The sequence below is a fragment of the Triticum urartu genome, chromosome 6A, assembly GCF_056163025.1.
Source record: "Triticum urartu cultivar PI428250 chromosome 6A, HENAU_Tu73, whole genome shotgun sequence".
NCBI lineage: Eukaryota > Viridiplantae > Streptophyta > Magnoliopsida > Poales > Poaceae > Triticum > Triticum urartu.
Window position 1 is genome coordinate 537,201,117 of NC_141878.1, and position 22,554 is coordinate 537,223,670.

General features: G+C 44.3%; 3 protein-coding genes and 2 pseudogenes across 6 annotated transcripts; 2 read left to right on the top strand and 3 right to left on the bottom strand.

Moving 5' to 3' along the window:
- Positions 1-208: 208 nt before the first annotated feature.
- Positions 209-5,413, top strand: MAP1D (methionine aminopeptidase 1D). Of its 3 annotated transcripts, XM_048680109.2 has the most exons (11): positions 209-409; positions 513-582; positions 2,164-2,392; positions 2,664-2,825; positions 2,902-2,943; positions 3,312-3,373; positions 3,454-3,505; positions 3,725-3,804; positions 4,400-4,497; positions 4,593-4,640; positions 4,914-5,413. In XM_048680109.2, exons 1-11 carry the CDS (start codon positions 217-219, stop codon positions 5,057-5,059), a joined length of 1,182 nt encoding a protein of 393 aa, XP_048536066.2. In that variant the 5' UTR covers positions 209-216; the 3' UTR covers positions 5,060-5,413. The 3 variants fall into 3 exon arrangements, with proteins under 3 accessions (XP_048536066.2, XP_087384794.1, XP_048536067.2); XM_087528668.1 differs by lacking the exon at positions 3,454-3,505 and having other exon boundaries at positions 3,312-3,398; XM_048680110.2 differs by lacking the exon at positions 3,454-3,505 and having other exon boundaries at positions 3,312-3,383.
- Positions 5,414-6,109: 696 nt separating this feature from the next.
- Positions 6,110-10,389, top strand: LOC125514757 (dimethylallyl, adenosine tRNA methylthiotransferase). The gene is made up of 7 exons (XM_048680111.2): positions 6,110-6,568; positions 6,668-6,765; positions 6,870-7,011; positions 8,060-8,155; positions 8,384-8,503; positions 8,654-8,916; positions 10,032-10,389. The coding sequence occupies exons 1-7, from the start codon at positions 6,409-6,411 to the stop codon at positions 10,140-10,142; spliced, it is 990 nt and encodes a 329-aa protein (XP_048536068.1). The 5' UTR covers positions 6,110-6,408; the 3' UTR covers positions 10,143-10,389.
- Positions 10,390-11,482: 1,093 nt separating this feature from the next.
- LOC125512587 (receptor-like protein kinase FERONIA pseudogene) lies at positions 11,483-15,268 on the bottom strand (annotated as a pseudogene).
- Positions 11,710-12,024, bottom strand: LOC147966126 (receptor-like protein kinase FERONIA pseudogene; annotated as a pseudogene).
- A 197-nt stretch (positions 15,269-15,465) lies between the features above and the next one.
- On the bottom strand, positions 15,466-21,423 carry LOC125514758 (uncharacterized). Of its 2 annotated transcripts, XM_048680112.2 has the most exons (13): positions 20,555-21,420; positions 19,765-20,194; positions 19,027-19,660; positions 18,399-18,439; positions 18,241-18,309; positions 17,815-17,915; positions 17,469-17,547; positions 16,845-16,943; positions 16,716-16,784; positions 16,564-16,613; positions 16,395-16,476; positions 16,066-16,160; positions 15,466-15,975 (listed from the first exon to the last, which is right to left on the bottom strand). In XM_048680112.2, the coding sequence occupies exons 1-13, from the start codon at positions 20,821-20,823 to the stop codon at positions 15,834-15,836; spliced, it is 2,160 nt and encodes a 719-aa protein (XP_048536069.2). In that variant the 5' UTR covers positions 20,824-21,420; the 3' UTR covers positions 15,466-15,833. The 2 variants fall into 2 exon arrangements, 1 of the variants encoding a protein (XP_048536069.2); XR_007286594.2 differs by lacking the exons at positions 15,466-15,975; positions 16,066-16,160 and having other exon boundaries at positions 16,716-16,777; positions 20,555-21,423.
- Between the last annotated feature and the right edge of the window lie 1,131 nt (positions 21,424-22,554).

Below are 22,554 nucleotides of genomic sequence, written 5' to 3' on the forward strand. Positions count from 1 at the left end.
TTTAATCGTATATTTAACTATCGAGACCGACTGCAGTGGAAGTATCTAGCAAGTGACGTGGTATGTACGGAACTATATTGTGCAACTCTAATGATGTTTAACATGACGTGAACTAGTAGTTTCAAATTAAGTAAGAACTCCGGCGATGTTTACGAGATTTATTCGGCCGGTTCGTTACGGTAAACAAAATTTGCGAGACGGCGGTTTACCGGATCTATGATCCAAGTCTGGACCGGATCCGTCTCGACCACAGCTCTCGCTTTCGTCCGCTCCCATATCCCCGCTCGCGCGTGCGGCGCAGTGCCCATGGCGAGCCCGCCGTCGCCGCGCCTCCTCTGCGCCCTCCTCGGCGAGCGCCTCGGCGCGCTCTCCGCCAGGCCGCTCCTCCGCACCGCCGCCCCAGGCAGAGGTAGGCGCCCCTCCCCCGTTCGCGCTTCGGCTCAAACACTTGCCGCGTCAGCTCCTCCGGGGGAAACATTCGCTGAGAAGATGGCTCGGGTCTCCTCTTGCAGGGAACGCGAGGGTGACGTGCCAGGCCACGAGAACGCTCTCCAGCCTGGTGGACGCCCTCTTCAACAGGAGGTGAGCTCCCCGGTCGCCATTCCCTGCCCTGCCTGTTGGATAGTGACGACAACACTAGATTAGCCGCGAGCCTGCGACTGCGATCCTGTTCTTTTTGGGCAGATAGAGTGGTCATTTGCAACCTGGTATGCGTAGGGTTAAGATAAACACACCTTTGTAGTGATACATGATGGCCTGATTCTGGCTATCTTGGAGGAACACATGTATTTCCCATCTTTTATACCAACCGCTCTAAACTGAAGCTGAAGCTGAAATGCCAGTTTACTGATTGCCTTTATTCAGTACATGGCTACGCAAACCCACAACTTGGTGCATTGACCACACAGGCAGATATGTTTGTTGCTTGTTGATTCCAGGGGCTCCCTTTTCCCCACTACCATGCATTGCTAGTTTCGTTAAGGTTTGGAAGGTTCAATACAACATTTACATATACGCAGTTGCTATTCATCAGGCAACTTAAAAGAAGAATCAGATCAGTCGATTTTGGGTGAAAGACAGCAGTGCAGCAACAAGCTCGAGCCGGAGGCCGTTGCGGCCGGCCAGGGGTGCCCCCCCCTGAGAGGGAGAGAGATTAGAAAGTGCCCACGCTCAAGCCAGGGTCGCCGGCGAGGGCTTGTCAGGACCTCGTTGGAGGTGGGACGATGGGGCTTGCCGAGACGGAGCGGAGGAAGAGACCTTGACTTGTTCGGGTTGGGGCGGCGGGGGAACCTAAAAATTCGACCGGAAGTAAAGTTTTTTCAGGCACCTGGTTCATATGTGCCTCCTTACAAAGTTTTTTCAGGCACCTGGCGCATAGCCGCATAGGTGCCTCCTTACATGTACTGTTCCGTATGTGTGAGTACCGATCAGGGATGTCGTGCGGCTTGTGCCAATCCATGGAACCATCAAAATTGGTCATATCATCATACTCACGGAGATGTTTTGAGATGCATCATGCATGTTGATCATCATAAAAAGTTGCACATAATGTGCCCTTGCAACAAAAACTCAAGAGGGTGAACTACATGGTTCACGAAGTCATTTCGAACACAAGGTCCGACAGGGAACTACTCCCTCCGTCCCATAATGTAAGACGTTTTTTTGGCACTAGTAGTGCCAAAAAACGTCTTACATTATGGGACGGAGGGAGTACTACTGTTGTCAACAGTAGTAGGAGACAGAATGCTAAGGAGTGAGATAATGCTTTCATTTCAACAAGATAGAATGCAAAGAAGTGAGATAATGCTTGTACCAGAGTTAGATAAACAGTATTTGAAGTATCGTTAGATAAACGGGTACAAAGTTCCTTGAGTTTACTGATCTTATGAAATATGGATTGTGCCTGTCTGTACTGTATACTCTGTGCTGCTCATATATGTTTGTATGGTGAAAATCAAGGCATACTTTATGCTGGGCCTGTTACATATATTACTTATAGTGTGTGGAGAATACTGTTGAATTGGCTTATAGTGTGTGGAGAATACTGTTGAATTGGCCTCTGCCTTTAAATTGTGTCCATTGTTTGTAGATCTCTGATACATTTACTGTTGTATGGAGCATACATGTAGATTCACATTTACGTTTTTTTTTGGACTTCCACAGAAGTCGGGATGACTCACTGGAAAATAACCCTAGACGCCTACGACCTGGGAAAGTGTCTCCTCGTCTAACCGTCCCCAGTCATATACAGCGGCCTCCTTATGTCAATTCCCGTCAAAGACCTCAGATGAATGATGGACCTGAAATACATGATGAAAAAGGGATTGAATGCATGAGAGCTTCTGGAAAGCTTGCCGCACAAGTTTTGAAGTTTGCTGGAACACTTGTAAATGTAATGTTATTATTGGCATCGGTACCTGATTATTATTTTAGTTGTGGAACATTACATTCACAATGGAAATCTCATTCCATTCATCCAATACTTTGTTAAGAGAAAAGAGCACACCGAGCAAATGGATCCTCTGGTAAAGGTTAAGGTGCAGGACACATTTTAGACACCTTTTAGGTAGTTTGGGAAGTAGAAGTCCCTTCTCATAAAGCACTGCATTTCTGAAACTTAGCCCATAGATCAGTGTCAGAAATTGATCGGTTCTTATTTACAGCCAGGCATCACAACTGATGAGATAGATAAAGCGGTGCACCAAATGATAATAGATAACGGTGCATACCCGTCACCTCTTGGTTATTGTGGATTTCCGAAGAGTGTTTGCACTTCAGTGAATGAATGCATCTGTCACGGAATACCAGATTCTCGTCCACTTGAGGTAAGCCATCCAGCATCTGGAGATGATGACTTTCAATACATACCAATCAATTTACAGTTAATCCTTTTTTGGGCAGGATGGCGATATCATCAACATCGATGTGACTGTCTATCTCAATGTAAGCCCTCTATACATCTCCTGAACTGACTATTGTTTAGTCGCTGTGCTTCCCTCACAGACAAAGTACAAGTAAAGAAAGAAACTGAAGTGCTTATTTGTGGTAGATATCCTTTTTTATCATTTTCTAGAGGATATTTTGTTCTAGTGGTTTCTTGCTTGTTGTGAATAAACACCCAAAATTCCTTTTTCTATATGAGAGAATGCAAAATCTACGTTGGGCGCAGATTCAGTTGATATATTACTTTAATTCCATCTGTTTATATATATATGGAGTATTTTGGATTTTTTTTTATAAATGCTGAAGCTATAGTTGGTATCTAAATTGACCCATTCCCTTTTTTGTGGTCTATGCATATTTGACTCCAGGGTTACCATGGTGATACATCTGCTACATTTCTCTGTGGTGATGTTGATGATGAAGCTAAGAAGTTAGTTCAGGTTATCTCAGTTCTCGTAAGAATATTTGGTCTAATATACTCTGTCTCTAAATATGCATTAGTCTATGAAGGCAGGAACTTCAGCTGTTTGCTGGCATTAGCGATATGCTTGTACTTCCACAGGTGGTCCTCTTTAAGCAGTTGTATATTATACAATGGGGAATAAGTACAAATGCAATCTGGACATAATTCGTTTGCATTTTAGAGATGTAAACATACTAAGTCACTTTATTTTCAGTCAGATGCAATAATATCACATAAGTTTTCATTAGAGAAGCTAAAGGTTCTTTGCTATGCATTATTTCGTTCAAAGTTTTATGGAATGTTCTTTTCCCCAACCAGGTAACAAAAGAATCTCTTGACAAGGCTATTTCAATCTGTGCTCCAGGTGTGGAGATCAACCGCATTGGTAGAACCATACAGTAAGTAAATGGGAGGCTTGCACATTTGTACTTTTCTCGTTACTCTTCCGCAGTATGTTGATTTTGTAACCAAGGATTCTATATTTCAGAAACCTTTTGCGGCAAAAGTTAGAAATTGGTGCTGTTTGGTTCCTTTGCATCTAGCACATAACTTGATAGTACCCATTTTCTTGGACTTCGATTACAGTGGAATAAGAATGGTTGCTTGTTTTTCAAAAGCGATAATTAATTGTGTCCTGAAACAAACTATTTTGGTTCCTCTAGAGCTTATTCCCACCGCAGTTTCTCTGGGCAACTCTGGAGAAGCTGTTTCTGCACAAGCTGCAGCCCAAAAGAACTGGGCGTAAGCGTACTTTCCTCACCATGTTAGCTTGTGTTGCACTGAACTTGGCTTAGAATTTGGATATTTTGTGCCCGTACCCTATACAGTGATACACTGACAGAGGTAGACTGAATGCTGGTTGAGTTTGTTGGACATAATTAAATCAAACTTTTATTCCTTCTATAGACTTGTAATTATTATATTTTGTGCTTACTGGATATGGTCGTCATTTCTTCAAACGCACCACCTTACTGAAGATTTCAAACTTTCAAGGGATCATGCAGACAAATTCAAATATGGTGTAGTTCAACAATTTGTGGGCCATGGGGTAGGGAAAGTGTTCCATGCTGAGCCTGCAGTGCTTCATTTCCGTGAGTTCAACATGAGAAACCATTGGATTTGCTCTACTTCAGTATAGATATGGAATATATGTGCTGCCCTGGACTGACGTCTCTTGAATTTACAGGCAATAATGAAAAGGGCCGCATGATTTTGAACCAAACATTTACCATAGGTACATTTTTCCACTGTCGCTACAGTCTGCGCACATAGTGTCTCCTTATTTCAATAATCATCTAGGGATTAAAGAGTCTGCATGCTTGTTAGATTGAGATAGATAAGATTGGCACACATTAGCTTTGATTATACTTCATAAATCGGAACTGTGTTCCTTGTAGACATAGCTTCAGTCAAGTGTACTCGTATAACTTATAAGGATCACTAGCCTTCATAAGAAGCATATATGAAACACTAACAGATTCGCCTGCCTATTCGTGTGTCAATTCAGAGCCGATGCTAACCATAGGGAGCACAAACTCTACCATATGGTCCGACGACTGGACCGCGGTGACGGAGGACGGGAGCCTGTCAGCGCAGTTTGAGCACACGCTACTGATCACCGAAGACGGCGTGGAAATACTGACACAGTGTTAAGCCCAGCCGGAGAACAAAGAGGTCAATGAGTGAAAGGCTGGGTGGCTGGGACAGTACCTGCATTTTTTTTCTAACTACACATGGTCCAATCAAACTCCAAGTGCAAAACTACACTTTTTTATCTATCTCGATACGTCAGTAGGTTGATGCATAGATTATATACAAAGTTTTGCATTGTTGTTGGGATTATAGGGTGAGCTTGCAGATCAGATCAGCCCCCTTGGTTGTTGCGAGTAGGCCTGAATTCTGATTGACTGCCTGGATTCTGATTGAGTTGGTTGGTTCTGGGGCTGATGAAAGCCATGTCTTGCCGCATTTGTTGGCAGAAAGAAATGAAGATCTGCTTTTGCTTTATTGATACTTCTCCGCGATTGATTATCAGCCTGATGCTGCTTCATCAATCAAAACTTTTCTGCTGTCGCTCTCCGGAACAAGAGGGGGGGATGGGGGGATGGGAGGATGTGTGCTATGTATTTCTATGAAGGTCCGGACATTAACGCTAATGACCAATGGAGGCTGAGCTCCATGGAGCTCGGTTTCGAAACATCATTTTCTACACTGAATTTTTTTGATTTTTTTTACAGACATACATACACATGTGTACTATGTATGTGCAAAATTTCATCACATTATACATACGTGGCGTAAAAAAAAGGACAAATATGTATTTATAGCAACTGTTTTGCTATTTGTTCTGCTCTGTTCTGTCTGTAATTGCTCTATTCTGTCTGTGATTAGAATCAGAGTTGCTTGCAATCAGAGCAAACCATTCTGGCATTCTTGCCATATTATGCGTGTTCTGCTAAAAGCTGGAAGAATTACGGCGCCCAATGGCAATCCTCCACGTAGCCCCATCGATCCGCTGTAATCTCACCGACCACACAACAAATCTGCCACAACCGCTCGACTTTTTTACCCTAGCCTACGCGTTGTCGGCAGTTCTGTCACTGCGAACTGGGCCCAGCGGCGCTGTCACGTGCCGGGGCCCGCGCGCCAGAGAGGAGGAAAATCCCGCACTACCACCTTCACGCCTCCACTATCCATGCCATCTCTCCACCCCCAACCCCCCCTCAAGTTGCTCCCCAACTTCCATTTGCGGCAACGTGAAGGCCCAAGCGAACGCGGAGAGAGGCTCCTGCCCGGCCGGGATTCCAGAAGCTTCCAGCGCTGTAGCACCCGAGCGCCGGGGCTCGGGGCTGTAGCGCGGCGTGGCGGCCCGCGCGGCGCGCGCTCCTGCGGCCGCGGGCGAGATCGAGCAGGCGGGGAGCTCGCGAATCGGGGGCGGCGGCGGCGGAGCGCAATGCCGCGCCGTCGGCGGTAGGGATGGCGGCAGCGGAGACGGCGGCGGCATGGCGAGGGGCATAGCGCGGGCGGCGTCGTTCGGCGGCCGCGCGACTGCGGCGGGGTGGTTCTCGTACCGGCGCATCACCGTGGCCGTCTGCCTCGCCAACCTCGTCGCCGCGCTGCTCGTGCTCCGCTCCCTCACCTCCTTCGCCCCCGCGCCCAAACGTGAGGGCGCCCAGTCTCCCGCCCCCTCGTCGTGCCCGCGACGACTCTGGCAGTATCCGCGATCTGACTCTGTGCTATTTTTTCGATTTGTTTTGTTAGGGGTTGAGGTGGTGCAGTACACGGAGGAGCAGATTAGGAGGGTGGAGGAGTCGATCCGGATTCGCCGCGAGGCCGAGCCCGTCGAGCTCGTCCAGGCGGTACCGCTCTTGAATTGCAGAATTCGATGGTTTTGTCTAGTTGATTAGTAAAACTTGTTATTATGGCTTTACGATCTAATCCCCGAGTATTTTGGGTGCCAAAGGTGAAGAAGCTGCGCAAGGTTTTCGCACGGGAGGAGAAGAGGCGGAAGGAGCTGCCTCTCGAGCTGAAGCTGAGGGTATCGTATGAGCTTGTGGGGCGGCTGAACGGCCTAGGGGATAACGGCAGTGCCATCCAGCAACGAGGTATATCTGCATATCTAGTTTCGAATTAGTAATTGTAGTGTACTGCTACTGTTTTGTGTAGAATGAAGTGAGCTCCTGCTTTCCTCCAGTAATTTGAACTGTAATATTCCATATATGTGTGCATAACTTGGACTTGTATGTTTATCTTGTCTTGTTATTGGTCGACAGCCTGACACACACCGGCTATTTTCTGCCAGCATGCCGTTTGACGTGTTCAGTCCAGAGAGGGCTGAATAGCTTGTCTGGAGGATATCTAATAGTACTATTTATTTCGACTAGTTTGTCAGATATTTGTTGCATTGCTAAGTGCTTTCTTGCAAGCGTGAACTTCTGTAGTAGATTTTTTTTCACTGTTATAGTCTTAGATAGGCGTAATGTTGCAGGATTTGAATACTACTCCCTCCGTTCCTAAATATAAGTCTTTGTAGAGATTTCGCTATGGACCACATACGGATGTATATAGATGCATTTTAGAGTGTAGATTCACTCATTTTGCTCTGTATGTAGCCCATAGTGGAATCTCTACAAAGACTTGTATTTAGGAACTGAGGGAGTACAAGTTTGAGACATTCTATCCATGATCAGGAAAAGCAACCCTCGTGACTGAAACAACTGAACATATGACAACCACATGAGACGATTCCCTCTTTTTAGTCGACTTGTCATATATTTTACTTATGTGTGTGTGACTGGCCAATTGGTGTATCAACCTAGCACTGATGCCAGCTGTGATAATTTGATGAGCAAGTGCTGCATATTGGTTGACCTGTTTGGGAGAAAAAAGGGTATATTCTATTTGTGTGTGTCTGTCTCCTTGATGGTATCAGCTATCTGGAGTTGCCATTATTTTGTTCCATTTATGTTCTGTGCAACGTTATAAATTAACACTAAAAGTGAATTCATGTTTTTACTGTTTGTTACTTGCTTTTGCGGCATATAAAATCTGGATTTATTTTACATCGGTTAGAGATACAGTTCATGGATTATTTGTTGTCTTGATTAGTGATAAATTGAAGTGCTTATGTTTCTATTCCCAAACATATGACAGAAGCTCTGGAATCATGGCGTGTTGAGACTCTAAAAGAAGCAAAAAGTGCATCTACTCAGAATTCATCAAATTTGGGCCTCTCCAGTGAGGAAGCACGTATGTGAGCTTTACTGTTAAACAATATATACTCACTTCTATGTGTTCAGATTCCTTCATAATAATTTGGTACATGTGAGTTTTACTGTTAAACAATATATACTCACTTCTATGTGTTCAAATTCCTTCATAATAATTTGGTACATATTGGGCGCTTCTAAAGGTTTTTGTTTTTCTTCTGTTTCACAATTCTCAACTGTAATAGTTTGGTTTCACCCTTATCTACAGGATTGTTAAAGCGAGCCCTGGAGTTCAACTGGCATGCGCTGTTGGAGGATATTGGTCTTTGGATTTCACCAGAAATCCCACACACCGAGCATGATGACAAACCTGAGAATGAACCAGAAGGTTGCTTCTCTACCATTGCCTATGTTTATTATGTTTCATGAAGCTCCATGCATCCGTGGTGCCAAAGTCTGACCCATTGTGCTAGAATTATAGTTACAGAATAGCTTTCGTATTTCTCAAAGAGATTGAGTCTCAAATAAATTGTTGCAGAAGAAGAAATAATAGCTGGTCCACCTTTGCATCCACAATGCAACACTGAGCTACATGCCGATTATGGTGGCGCTGCTGTGAGATGGGGCTTAACGCACCACAAAGAATCTGCTGCTGATTGTTGTCAAGCATGTCTAGACCAGGCTAGGAATGCCAAGCTGGGTGAATTAAAGTGCAATATATGGGTATATTGCCCTTCAGAGTTTGGTTGCTATTCACCAGATAAATATGAGCATAAACATCAGGAGTGCTGGTTGAAACAGGTACGCCTGCCTTTTTGCGAGTCTGTGTCTAACCATTGAATCGATTGCCCTATATGTGCATTTTTAACCATATCTTGTTCGGAGCGGTGTTAGAATTGTCTGATTCTTCCTGCTTCATGGACCTGCATCTGATATTTTAATGAATATTGTATATGTGAAATGGTACAGTTTACTGTTTAGTTAGGAGCACTTTATTATAGAATTAGGGGAGAAAATGGTGTTTATGAATGGTCGTCAGTCATTTTAATAGCGGAAACAAAACATAGGTCATGTGTGTACGTGTGTCCTTACTGTACGGGAATGGGGAGGGAAACCAGTGTTTATGAATGATCGTTAGTGATTTGAATAACAAAAACAAAATATGGATCATGCTTATACACGGGTTACTATTCTACATGTGATGCAACAATCCTGTTCTAATGGTTTAAACAGCAACATTAGTTATCCGCTATAATTCTTGAGATTGTAGTCAACTCTGCTCCTGCAGCTGACTGAAGCCTGTACACTTTCAAGTGCGTTTTATTTTATTTTTAGCCAAGCTCCCTTTGTTGTGTTGAACTTTTTAACTAGTCTCAGTAATGATTTAGGATGATGCATTGGACAAGTTTGTGGTACATTCTTAATGGGCTAAATATAAAGAATATAAATCTATATACAGCAAAACATGTCATGCCATAAATGGTGCTGGTGTATGGTTGCACCTTTCCTCGTTTTACATGTTGCTGATACTGATTGCTTTATGTTTACCAACTGTCAATGCACAAGCTGTTGAAACTTCAGTTCTGGTAACAGCCATTTGTCCTCTCATGTTATACTGGTTGTAATTTCTTGCTGTTGCTTGCACAAGTCTGGTTTGTGACCATCTGATTGTTTGGAGTATGGTTCGCCTTGCTGCTCTTGCTACATGGCCAGGCAAATACTCTTGCGATATGCACTACCGGTGTATTTTTTTTGCCAATGTTGACCTACACACAAGGCTTTGTTCTATAGTCAAATCATTCATTTAGATCTAAAGTGATGTACTCCACATTGTTAACTTTTATTTTCTGTTAAGATGACATGAGTTGTTGATTCTTCTTCTTCACACGGGCTAATTATCTTGCGATGCTTTGCAGGCTGACCAGCCTAAACTGAACTTCAAAGACAAGTATTCCGAGTCTTACAGAGATTCTCATCCGAGAGCCCCCGTTGTTGTGCCCTGGATGTCGGGTGTCACCAGCGCATGAGCAGCTCGTTCAGAGACTGGGAGATTTGCACTGACGAACCCTCATATACCGATTCTTTCATTTGCCACGACACTGTTTTGTTTTCCTTGGTGTATATGATGTAAAACTTAGATTAGACGATTTGATGAAAGCAAAAGGGGCTCCTTTGAGGAAGGCTTGTTGAGGTGCAGGGGCCAAGGGACGTGGTGTAGATGAACTAAATCCAATGATGATTCAGCTCACGGCCACCTCCCACTTTTCCACTCTACCAGTTGGTTTTCTGTGTTATCAGCGAGTTGATCACCAAGCTCCTGTGCTATTTTTTTTCATGTAAAAGTGCATTGTCACTTTGCCAGTCACATATGAACATGGGGTTGCGAGTTCACACACGAAAGCTATAAAATTTCCGTGCATGACATCCTCTCATGACACGCTGTTGATACAGAAATCGAAAAGGGCCTCTGCTTTCGCACCAGAAGCATGGAAGAACTTATCCCCTCAACACACGCTGACAACATAGAAATCGAATGGAGCACTGCTTCGTCTAGTGAGTTTCTCCCTTCATTCTCACAGTTGATCGCCTTCTTTTGGGGAGAACAAAAGGATACTCTTTTCTGGAAATCCAATTTGCCTCATGCGTGAAAAATGAATTTTGTAATGTCAAAAGAAATCTCAACAACATTTTTATGTATTAACATCCAAATGCTACCTTCAAAGTTTTAGGCAAAAAAGGTTAAACATTTTGGCCTATGCAAAAAATAAATTAATTTGAACACCAAATGTTACCCCAAATTTGTTTTTTCATTGACGAAACACCATTGCTCTGTTTCGTATGAAAATTGTCAAGCATGCTTGCGACACTAACAAAAACATCAAAATAAATAATTTCAGAAATGCTTCCGGGAGCCAAAACGTCCTCTTCCACTATTTGCCCATTTTCTCTCTCAGGGGCCTTATCGGGTTCAATGACCTATTCTTGCATAGATAAACACTTTATGCCCTGCTTCCGCGCAAAATTTCCTCAGACATTGGCACCCGTAGGTTTCTTTCTCCGTCGAGACACACTGAAGACCAAGCATCACAAGATCAGAAAAGTGCCCGTAAGACTCACCACGAAATCCCATGCTCATGGCAACGTAAACGGGTGGCATATGATTTATATCTTCAGGATCACTTTGCTTTGCATCATGTGTTGAGCAGTTCCTGCTGACGAGATCTCCTCAAAGACCAAGGTTACCAATGTAGATATGCATTTGGTATCCAGAGCTTGTAGCTGTTGTCCGGATGGTTATTACACCCGACAGATTGTTTTATGACAAGTTCAAGTGGCTCAAATAAGTTAGAGCTGACAAAGTTCATGGCATTGCTCAAATAAGTTCATATGTTGTGCTGCTACATCTTTTTTTTCTCTTTCATATCCATCATCTTTTAACTCAAAAACCCGAACCATCGCATTGCAATTTGCAATGATTTACATTTTCATCTGAGAGCTCTTCTAGGGCATGAACTATGGCGGGCGCACCTGGCTGTGCTGCTACTGCTAGTGGGAAAATAATTTGATTTTGCTGTACACCAATATGGCTCGTTGTTACGTCTTATTGGGATTAATCAGCTGCAGCTGCATCGACAACTCTAGGTTCCATAGCACGTCGCCCATGGCCGGCCGCTCCGTGCCTTGGTGCGCGAGACACTCCACGGCGGTCTCAGCGAACTTCTCAAGGCATTCCGGCGCGACCTGGTCCTTGATCGCCGCGTCGACGGCGTCCGACAGGGTGCCGCTCTGGTGGCATGCCAGCGCGTGCTCGGCGAGGCCGACGGCCTGGTCCCCAGTCAGCATCTCCGGGCGCCGCGCCATGAGCGCCTCGAAGAGCACGACGCCGAAGGAGCAGACGTCGGACTTCATCGTGGCGTCCTTGGAGTTGGAGAGGCCGAAGTCCGAGAGCTTGGCGACTCAGTTCTCGTCGAGGAGGACGGTGGTGGCCTTGACGTCGCCGTGGACGACGCCGCCGGCGTGCAGGCAGTGCAGGCCCCGCGCGGCGCCCATGCACGCGTCGAGGCGGCGCCACCACGGCATCGCCGGCTCGGCGCGCAGGTGCTCCTGCAGCGTGCCCCGCGGCATGTACCGGTACACGAGGATGGTCTCCTCCCTGTCCGAGCAGAAGCCGAGGAGCGGGACGAGGTGCCGGTGCCGCAGGTCGGACAGCGCCTCGATCTCCGCCCGGAGCTCGCGCGCGCTCCGGCCCGGCGACGGGCCGGCCAGTTTGATGGCCACCGCGGTGCCGCCGTCCACGACGCCGCGGAACACCTTCCCCTGCCTGCCCGCGCCGACCACCTGCGCCTCGCTGAAGTTCTGGGTCGCCGCCTTGATCTCGGCCAGCGAGAACGACCTGCCGCCGCCGCGGGGGGCGGGAGAGCGGTACTCCGGCAGCCACTCGGCGTTGTTGAGTTCCCCCTTCCTCTTCTTCTTGTTCCTCTTGTGGACGTACAGGTATGCCGCCATCGCCACGCAACAGATGGCCGCGGCGGCGCCGCCCATGACCGCCGCCAACACATGCATCGGACGTACTCCCTCCGTTCCAAAATAGATGACCCAACTTCGTATTAAAGTTAGTATAAAGTTGAGTCATCTATTTTGGAGATCGGTGATCAGTTAGTGTTAGGCAGGGAGGAGTGATCGAGTTGAAGAGACGAGCGCGGGTGTTGGGGAGCGTTTGGCGGCTGGGTACCTAGTCCTGTGCATCTGCATGGGCGAATCAGTCTGGCATTGGCATGGGGTGCAGGCGTGCAGCCGTGCGTGTAGGTGCGCCATGCGTGCGCGAGGCGAGACCGATGGCGCCGTCGCTGGAGACTTCAAGGAAATCTCCGGCACACCTGGGCTGTCCGTGACGGGCAAAAGTTCCTACGCTCAGTCCTCTCTCGTTGCAGCATTTTTGTGTTCTCTGCGAGCCATACGGAGCCTTAGCCTAGCAGAGGAAAGGGATAAGTATATTTTTCGTCTTCAACTCTTGCTAAAGTTTAAAAATTATTTCTCAGCTTCAAAACTCGGCCACTCAACTAATTAAACTGATGCTAAAAAAAGTAATTAAACCGGATTTTTTTTCGTCCCTTGTAACACTTAGGCCATGTACAATGCAAGATGCTTGGGATAGGTGCTTAGAGAAATAAATCAGTTTTTTTCTAAGCACCGGTGCTTATTTCTATAGGACAGACGCTTAAAGCACCGATGTTTAAGAAGAACTTGGGTTATTTTACTAAGCATCCCCTAAGCACCTCCTATTGTACAAAGCCTTAAGGTGGTTTTACTATGTCATGGACCCTGTTTTGACTAAAACGGCCAAGTGGCCTGATTTTGACTATCACGTCAATTAAGTGGCTAAGGACACCATGTCGTCTCTCTCTCTCTCTCTCTCATTTCTCGAACCCCTTTCTCACCGACGAATCCGGAATCGGCGACGGTGGCGACATGGCCTGCTGGTGATTGAGGCGCGACAATTGCTACCTGAGCACGACCGCTGCGGCGGTGGCTGACAGGGCATGAGGGTTGCGACATTGACCAAGGTCAATCCTGGGCGGCGGCGGCTGGGCACCGAGGTGTGCTACGGCCGTGGTGGCGACCTAGGCGGGGCGATGGCTGGCTAGGCTACACCCTTGACCCATGAACAAGTGACGGTGATGATAAATTTTGGAGCAAGTTCAAGCCGGTGGCAACCTCGGCCAGTTCAAGCCATTCCTGTGGGTCTTCTTCTTCAACATCAATCCCATGTATGCTTTCAAGCCGATGGTAACCCCGGCCAGTTCAAGCCATGAACTACTGCTAGAGAAGACCGTCGATTTACAAGTGCAGAAGAAGAGGAATGTGATGCAATTTGTTGTACTGATGTGTTTCATCACATCAGTTGTGTATGCTTTCATATCACATATGTAGCTAAGTAACTGAGTGCTGATTGTAGACAAGTGAGAACTTGAATTGCCATGTAATCTAACAAGTCAACCGTTCCTCATGAGTCAGACTCAAGGCCGCTTTGAGCTTTGTGCCATGCAAGCCCATCCAAATGCGTGGGTAACCAAGCAACTGATTTTATTTTTAGGGTACATAGGGAGCGTGCAGGCATTCAAACACGCCCTTACTGACCCATCCTATAGGTTCCTCCCTCCACTAACTCCTCAATAATCCTCTGAGTATTAAGGTTGGCCTCCTTCCGCTCCAACATGATCTTGTCATCTTATAATTATGTTACGTACGTTTCTTCTATAAATTTAGTCCATAATTTAGCCGTTTTTATAGGTGTAGTCCATAGTTTAGCCGCATATGCTATATCCCGCCCATGCACCAAACAGGGTCGTAGCCCAGTAAGAAGGTTTGGTGGTTTACGCGCGATTTGTGTTTGGGTGGCTCCTGCAGTTTTCATTGGGTCTCGCAAGCCTTGGTTTGTTTTGGCTTTTTCCTAACATTTTATATTTCCTTTTCCATTTCTTTTTATGGGTTTCTTTTCCTTTTTTCTTTCTAATTTTATTTTCTGTATTCCATTTTTTTCATTTCTTTTTTTTCAATATTTATATAGTTTTTAAATGAATACACGATCATTTCCTGTAAAACGTGTGAAAACTTTCTTAAAATACATTAATGTTTATAGAAAAGACGAACATTTTAAAGAAAAATTCATCATGCATTAAAAAACCATCACGTACTAATAAAATGTACAAAGTACTTAAAAAAGGTTCATCCTGTATTGAGAAGTTTTTCGTGTACTATGAAAAGGTCCATTGTAAATTAAAACCATGTTCATCACATATTAAAAAAGTGTATTGCCTATTAAAACTATTCCTTGTATTTTCCCAAAGGTTCATGTGAATAAAAAATGTTCATCACGTATTGGAAAATGTTTGTTACGTATTAAAAAAGGTTGACATGCTTTCCAAATTATTTCATTGTGTATTAATAAAATGTTCTTCATTTATTTAAAAAATGTATGATGTGTATTAAAAATCAATTGATTTTTCCAAAATACTTCATTATGCATTAAGAAGATATATCCATCACGCATTAAATAATCATTCATCGTGTATTTAGAAAATGTTCATCTCGTGCTTAAAACCAATTCATAAAGTAATTAAAAATACTTATCATGTATTAAAATTGGTTATCATGTATTTCAGAACCGTTTATGTAATAAAAAGTGTGCATTTTTTAAATGTTCATGTGAACCTAAATAATATTCATAATTTTGTAGAAAGGGTATGTGTATTTTTCAAATGAAAAAAATAAAAATAAACCACAAGTAACAAGAAAATGAAAACATTAAAATAAAATTAAAAATACTATAAATCACGAAAATAAAAAGTAAACGTAAAATGGAAAATTAAAATTAAAAGTAATTGAAAAGCCATGTCCGATGTGGAAAGTGTTGTTTATGCCATGACACATTTCGGCGGTACAGGCACAACTAGCTGTTAGACCAATCGTATCTAAACACGTATCATGGTCAGATGTGCCCAGGTTGTGAAAATCCGGACTAACCTTGAAACGACTGGCAGTCTCATGTCATGCCACCAGTGTCCTCTAGAGGCAAACAGCACTCCAAAGCATCAAGGTTGCAACTTGAGAAGCCATGTACCACCTCTCTGGTACTGGTAGTCCTCTTTAGAAGTATCATGGAAAACTGTTCCCCAAGATGGCAGCTCCATAATCCTCCATCAGAACATTAAGCTACCTCAGCCATCATCTTTGACGCTTGTCTTTCGAGCACCTTTCCCAGCCGCTTTCCGCTCCGTCTGCGCCTGAACCGTGTACTGCTTCTGCAGCCCCTGGAGCCTCTCGAGAAGTTCTTGGAACGAAGGGCGGCGTTGCGGTTCACTGCACAGAGGGGATAGTTGATTTAGTGGGATCGGAAATCGGCTATTTGGTACTCCTTCACTAGCCTGCAAAATGGTGATGTATATATACCTTTCCCAACAGCTCTCAATCATCGATGCCCACTGAGGATCCACGTCGCTTGGTATTTCCAGTCTGTGATCCATGAAACCCACGGCTCCGATGACCTGCAACACAGGGGGCCACCGTTAGGGATTTGGCATTAATGGCAATGCTTGTGCTGTTACGTCAAAAAGAAGAAGCAAAAAAGAAACTAGGCTTTCTTAAACTGCAATGACGGTGATTACACTTGGAAAAGATTCACCATTCACCAGTAAGCTACTAGTATTTTCCAAGAATCTTTTTTTGGCTCTAAGAAACCACAAAAATGGAGTGTATGTAGAAAAGTCATCCCCATGTACCTGCATTGTATTGAGAGTATCCCAGGGGATCATCTGAGTAGCAAGCTCCCACAGGACCACTCCATAGCTGAATACATCAGACCTATACTTAATAAAAAAGGAAGAAATCAGTAAACATCCGTAGGTAACAAGAACATCTGTTGTTCAAGAATCTCCAGATTGAGCTTACTTTTCATTTGAAGGTTCACTCCGTAGCACCTCCGGAGCCATCCACTGCGGCTGGATGTGGAAACCAAGTTATCAGGTACTTAGATTAAAGTTTATGACAATCCTGTCAGTCTGGAGAGTCCATGTCAAAAGGTTAAGTTTGCTTGTACTTACTGTTCCCTTTCCAGTTTTTGTTGACAGAAATGTTTCGTGTTTCAGACGTGAAAGACCAAAGTCTGCAACCTAATAGAACCAAGTGAGAAGAGGCAACATAAAGCATGGAGAATAAAGTTTCATAATTACCTTTACAGTCCAATTCTTATCAACCAACAGGTTTGGTGATTTCAAATCACGGTGCACAACAGTTGGGATGGAACTGTGAAGATAATTCATGCCCCTTGCCTGCAACAATATTAAATTATTCTTCTAAGAATTCACATGGAAAAATAAGTACTTGGCAAAGAAAATATCAAGTAACTTCTATCTCCACAAGTTAAGCCCAAACATGAACACGCATGTTGGAGGGTTTAGGTAACAATGTCGGCATGTTGCACATCATAATCACATGAATCAACATTGAATTTTGGCGATATAATCTTCAGTTATGATCGTAGAAACATAATATGTTATATAGCACAAGATACCATGTTAGATGGCAAGTACATGATATCACCTATTTTCTTGTTTCATTCTTCCATACACTGCAGCTACAGATATGGCTTAGCTGACATGCAGTTCAACTTCGCTTTTGGGCAGTTTGCAAAGGTAAATTCTGTATCTATTCAAAACAATACTTGACATCTTCAATTGAAGAATATTTATCAGGTCTTCTGCTACAACATGCTCATTTCTCAAAAGTTCCATGTAGTTTATTTGGCTTGAAATTTCCTGAATCCTTAACCAGCTGTTAAGAGAAAATGCACTCACAATGTCAATAGCCATGTTAACTCTCCGTCTTGGATCCAGCTTGCCAATGTTACTCTGAAGCAACCGAAACAAACTCCCGCTGCATTATGGGACTCAGTCAAGTGTTATACAGAACAAGTAAAACAACTCTACCTAGTACAAAATCAATGCATGGTATGTCAGAGGTGTTTTTACTTTTTAGTATCAAACGAAAAGAACCAGGGTATTAGCACTCCCAACTTCTTCAACAAGAGGCAAGTATAAAACATGGTTGGTTGCTTACAGAACCAGTTGAGCCACCCATCAATCCTTTGAAGTGTTTTTACTAGTACCGATAAAAAAACATGTAGGAAGATATACAGCATACCGTGGCAGAAATTCAGTAACAATACAAAGTCGTTCCTGCGAAGCAACTGCACCCATGAAAAGTATTATATTGGGATGTCGTAGCTTCTTCATCAATGATACCTACACATTTGAAGGATACAAATATGGTCATGGCCACAAACTATGGAAAAGGAATCACAGAACATGATTTAGAAAGTTATCAATGTAGTGCTCATTGACCCACAAAATCAACAAAAGTGAAGATTAATTTGTCAATGCCATATCATTTTTTCATATTTATCCACATAGTTAAATTAACATAGAATAGTGAAAATGGGTAATTATTTCAATAATGGAGTATCTGTCTCAATAATACAGTAGATATCGCGTGCTTTCATTGCCATTATAGCCAAATTCATGAGCAATTGAAGGTCAACAGAAATTGTATGTAGATATAGATGTCCACCTCTTGTCTGAAGGTATTGATCATTTCTTCTGAATATTCCTGCTTGGAGAATACTTTAGCTGCCACGTCCTACAGGAACATTGATAGATACTGAGGGTTTAAGATTTATTGTTAAGATGTAAAGCTCCATTCATAATCATGTGACAGAAATGACATACCGAGCCATACCACAAAGCATGATACACTGTTCCGCAACAACCTGTATGCACCAAATATGAAAATAACAAAAATGAGTACGTTTGTTAAAAAGGAGGACAATACCAGATTGCATACAGCAGTCTAAGAATCGGGATATTAGTGACAATTCTGTGTGATTATCTACATGGACTTTCAGCAGTAAACAAGTACAGTACATGCATAACCTTACGAACAAACATTGCCATCACTGTTGTGGAAATGTAACACTTGCAACTTAGAATCTCAGAATAGACATCCACGCCACCAGGACTATAGTAAAATCATGAAATTGACTGAACTGTTATGACTCCTGAAGATTAGAAGAAACAGAACCGATTTGGACTATGCCAAAGATAAGAGGATAATACACAAGATTTTATTAAGAAGCATGGAGAGCGAGGAATTTTACTGAAAAGAACTGATTTTTACTACGCTTGTGAGCTATTAAGATGCATGCATAGTGAGGAATTACTGACAAAGAACAAACAGCCTAAGTAGTTCTTACAATTACAAGCTATGGCTATGGCTACTCCTAAATTTTTTGGAGTGCATGTTAACAAGAGATCTGAGTTCCTACAAATGGAGTAATTGCAAAGGGAGAAGTAATACCTTGACCTACTTGTTCTCCAATTACTAGGTCTTCCCAGAGAATCTCATAATCTAGGCAGTCTGCTTCATAGTCTACTCTCTCGATACCGCTGCTATCAGTACTCCCACTGCTGCTCATGCTACTCGTGTAATTCTTGTTGAAATCCCACCAGGAACCTGAGACCTCATATTTCGTAGCCCAAGTGTCTTCGCTGTTTTGGCAGTCTGGAATTATGATAGGCTCTAGAACTGGAACTCTCTGCTGACTCTGGTCATTCTCCTGCTTATCCTGCAACTGTGTTGAGTTCACGTTATTCTTTCCAGAACCCCCATCATTTGCATGCCCTTTCCAAGGCCATGATATGCCCTTCTTTGCCAATAATGCCTCAACCTTCGAACGGAAAATCTTGTAGGACCCTACTTTTCCTTCTCCTGGATCATCACTACTTGTTTTGCTCGACTTGCCACGGGATTTCTCTTGGGCCACAAAGGCACCATGCATTACATCCCCACTTGGGGTGTTCTCTCCACTTGATGCCACCTCGGCCTGGAGATCAAGTTGAGAATACTGGTCCTCACAGTCACCACCATACTGTTTGTCGCTATTCTGACCTGTCCTTATCCGAGAATGAACTCTACTTGTAACGCTGGTAGCCTGCATTGTTATTCCAACAAGAAAATAATACACTAAGAAATAAATGAAGAATAAGTACCAGAAGAGTAAGTCCCCATTTGAAATTAAACAGCGATGCAACTTACCAAAGTTACTATCTTGGAGGTGACACCAGATTGAGGAGGTTGCTGGGAGTGAACAGAACCTTTGTTTACTGAACCACTTGTAGGCCGGTTGTTAGCATGAAACCGGTGCTTTGCTGTACTTGGATAGGATTCCGCTGAGTCCGAGGGACTAAATATCTCCTCTAATGCCCGTACATCAAGCGAGAGACAGATAAGGCCCACCAAACTACCATCGTCATCGTACAAAGGGGTGTTGTGGACAGAAATGAAAAACCTCTCTCCTGCTTTGTTCTTAACAGGAAACTTCCCTCTCCAACACTTGCCCATAAATATATTCTGGATGACGATTTTTGCTGAATCGAAGTCAGTCGGATGAACAATTAATTCAACGGCATTCCGACCAACTGCCTCTGCTGCAGTATAGCCATACATATGCTCAGCATACCGGTTCCTAGATCACAGAACAAAAACAACATAGAGTTTGGTAAGACATGTGTTCAGAGAACCAAGCAGAGTCAATTGTGTGTAGAAATGCCTATGGCAAAAAGAATCTGATATGCCTCTTTAGCCAACTTGACCGGTCGAGAGAATGGGATCTACACTAACTACATGCATCAAGAACACTATGTATTTCCATAAAAAATAAAGAGCTAAATGCACTTTGCACTAGGCAAATTGCCAGGTTCTGTCACCTTGCAGCAGTTTTTGCAAAAAGTTTTCACTTTGCGAAAAAAGGGGGAAAAAGACTATGAATAGCCCTGGTCAGCATTTCATCAAACACTTGGTGAACAATATGACCGAGGAGCCTCACCAGTACAGGAGCTTCCCGTCGGGGGCGATGATGTGCACGGCCTGCCCCAGCGACTGCAGTATCCAGTGGCAGTGCCTGTCGGGCAGCCTGCCGCGGGCCGCGACGCGCCGCGACGACGAGGAGGGCCGCGGCGGCGGCGGCAGCGCGCGGAGGGCACGGCGCCGGGCCGCGGCGCGGCGGTCCGGCATGAGCCTGCCCACCTCCCGCTTGAGCTCCGCCTGCCCCTCCTCCAGCGCCCGTATCTTCTTCAGGAGCTCGTCCGCCTCCATCGCCGCTGCTTTCTTGACCCGCTGCGGCGCGGCTCCTGGTCGGTGGCTATGTAGTGGTAGCAGCACCGCTCGGAGCCGGGGCACGAGGGGGATGGGGCATCGGAATGTAGTGGCGCCACCATCGCAGTCGCGCTTGCCTTTCGCTTCCGCCGCGGCATCGCCGGAGCATGCGGCTGGAATTTAGTGGTAGTATTCTTTTGCGATGAGGATGGGCTTTTCCGGAGAGCGATTAAACAAGTCGTCGATCAGTACGGAGGATCATGGCTGACATAATCGGTGAGCGAGGCCGGTGAGGTGTGGCCCTGCCGTGCGTGCTCCGCCTCCCCGCTGTTCCGCTCGGGAAGCTCGAATTGGAATTCTCCTCTCCTCCGCCATGCTATCTCTACGTCTCCTTCTGCTTCAAATCAGCTTCTGGCGCCAGCAGCTCATCCCAGCTGCCGGCCACATTTCTTTGCTCTCACTCAAGCTCAACCGACTGGTGAATAGGAAGAATGGGGACGCGGCCGGACGTGTCCACGGAGTCTGCTGAGTAGCCTTAACCGGCGAGAGAACTTGCTTCTCCGGCTATGGTGTGAACAATGCAGTCCGTTTCTCTTTCTTGATTGAGTTTTCATGGATCTCGTGGACGGGAGAATATCTGCTCCTGCCAAGCCTTAGATGCTATCGTGATACGGACTTCTGAGCCGTCGGATTCTCAGATGGATGGCATCTAGGAGTGGTTGGATCTGCTGGACCTATGCACAATTTCTAAACTTTTAGGAGGCTTTTTTGCAAATGTTGCAGAACCTCTATGAGCCGTCCGATCCGAGAATCCAACGGCCTAGAAGCTTGTATCATGGTAGCACCTCAAGTTTGGTAGCACTAGATATTTTTCCTCTCATGGATGAAGTAGCCGAAGCATGAAATGCTATGTACGGATTAACAGTAAAACCATAAAAATTCAGTTTTTTTGAAAAAGTTTTTTGCTGTTGAATTTACTGCTCATCAGCCGAATCGGGTCACCGTGGTTAAACCCGGTTAATGTGCTTAAAATCTGGTTTTGAACCTAATTTATCTGGTTTTGAAACTTGAAGGACCAATGTATACCAAAAAAGAAAATCTTTAGACCAAGCCTATACTTTTGTGGGACTTGAGGGACCAAAACATACTTTTCTCTAGAAAATATGGCTCCCCTAAAAAAATAGAAATTATGGTTCCCTGCAAAAAATATAGAAATTGTGGCTACACAAACAGATTGAAGATACTCCCTCTGTAAACAAACTGATGGTTGGACAACGCATTGAAGATACTCCCTCCGCCAAATAGAAATTATGGTTCCCCGTCTGTTGCATCTTATATTTGTTTACAGAGGGACTAGTTCTTAACTTATGCCAAAACAAACTGATGTATTACCTCATATCTTACTATGCAAATTGAATGTTTGGATAACGCAGTGTATAATTTTCTCTTTGATCAGTGCTTTTCAAGAGAGCACATTGAGTACATCTCAAAGCATTTGCTGGCCAACGAAGATTTTTATGGCAACACCAAATAACTTCCCTCGTCCTACTTATATATATTCTACATCAAGAAAGCTAAGGATGGGTCATCACTGATCTATAAGAACTGGACTAAAGTTGTTCGTGAAATGCATATGATGTAAGGAGAGCGGTCTTCCTGCACACAGCGGCAGCTGATCGTAGCTATCCAACCGGTGGTCCAGACGAGGTGATCCGTGCACTAAAATTCGTT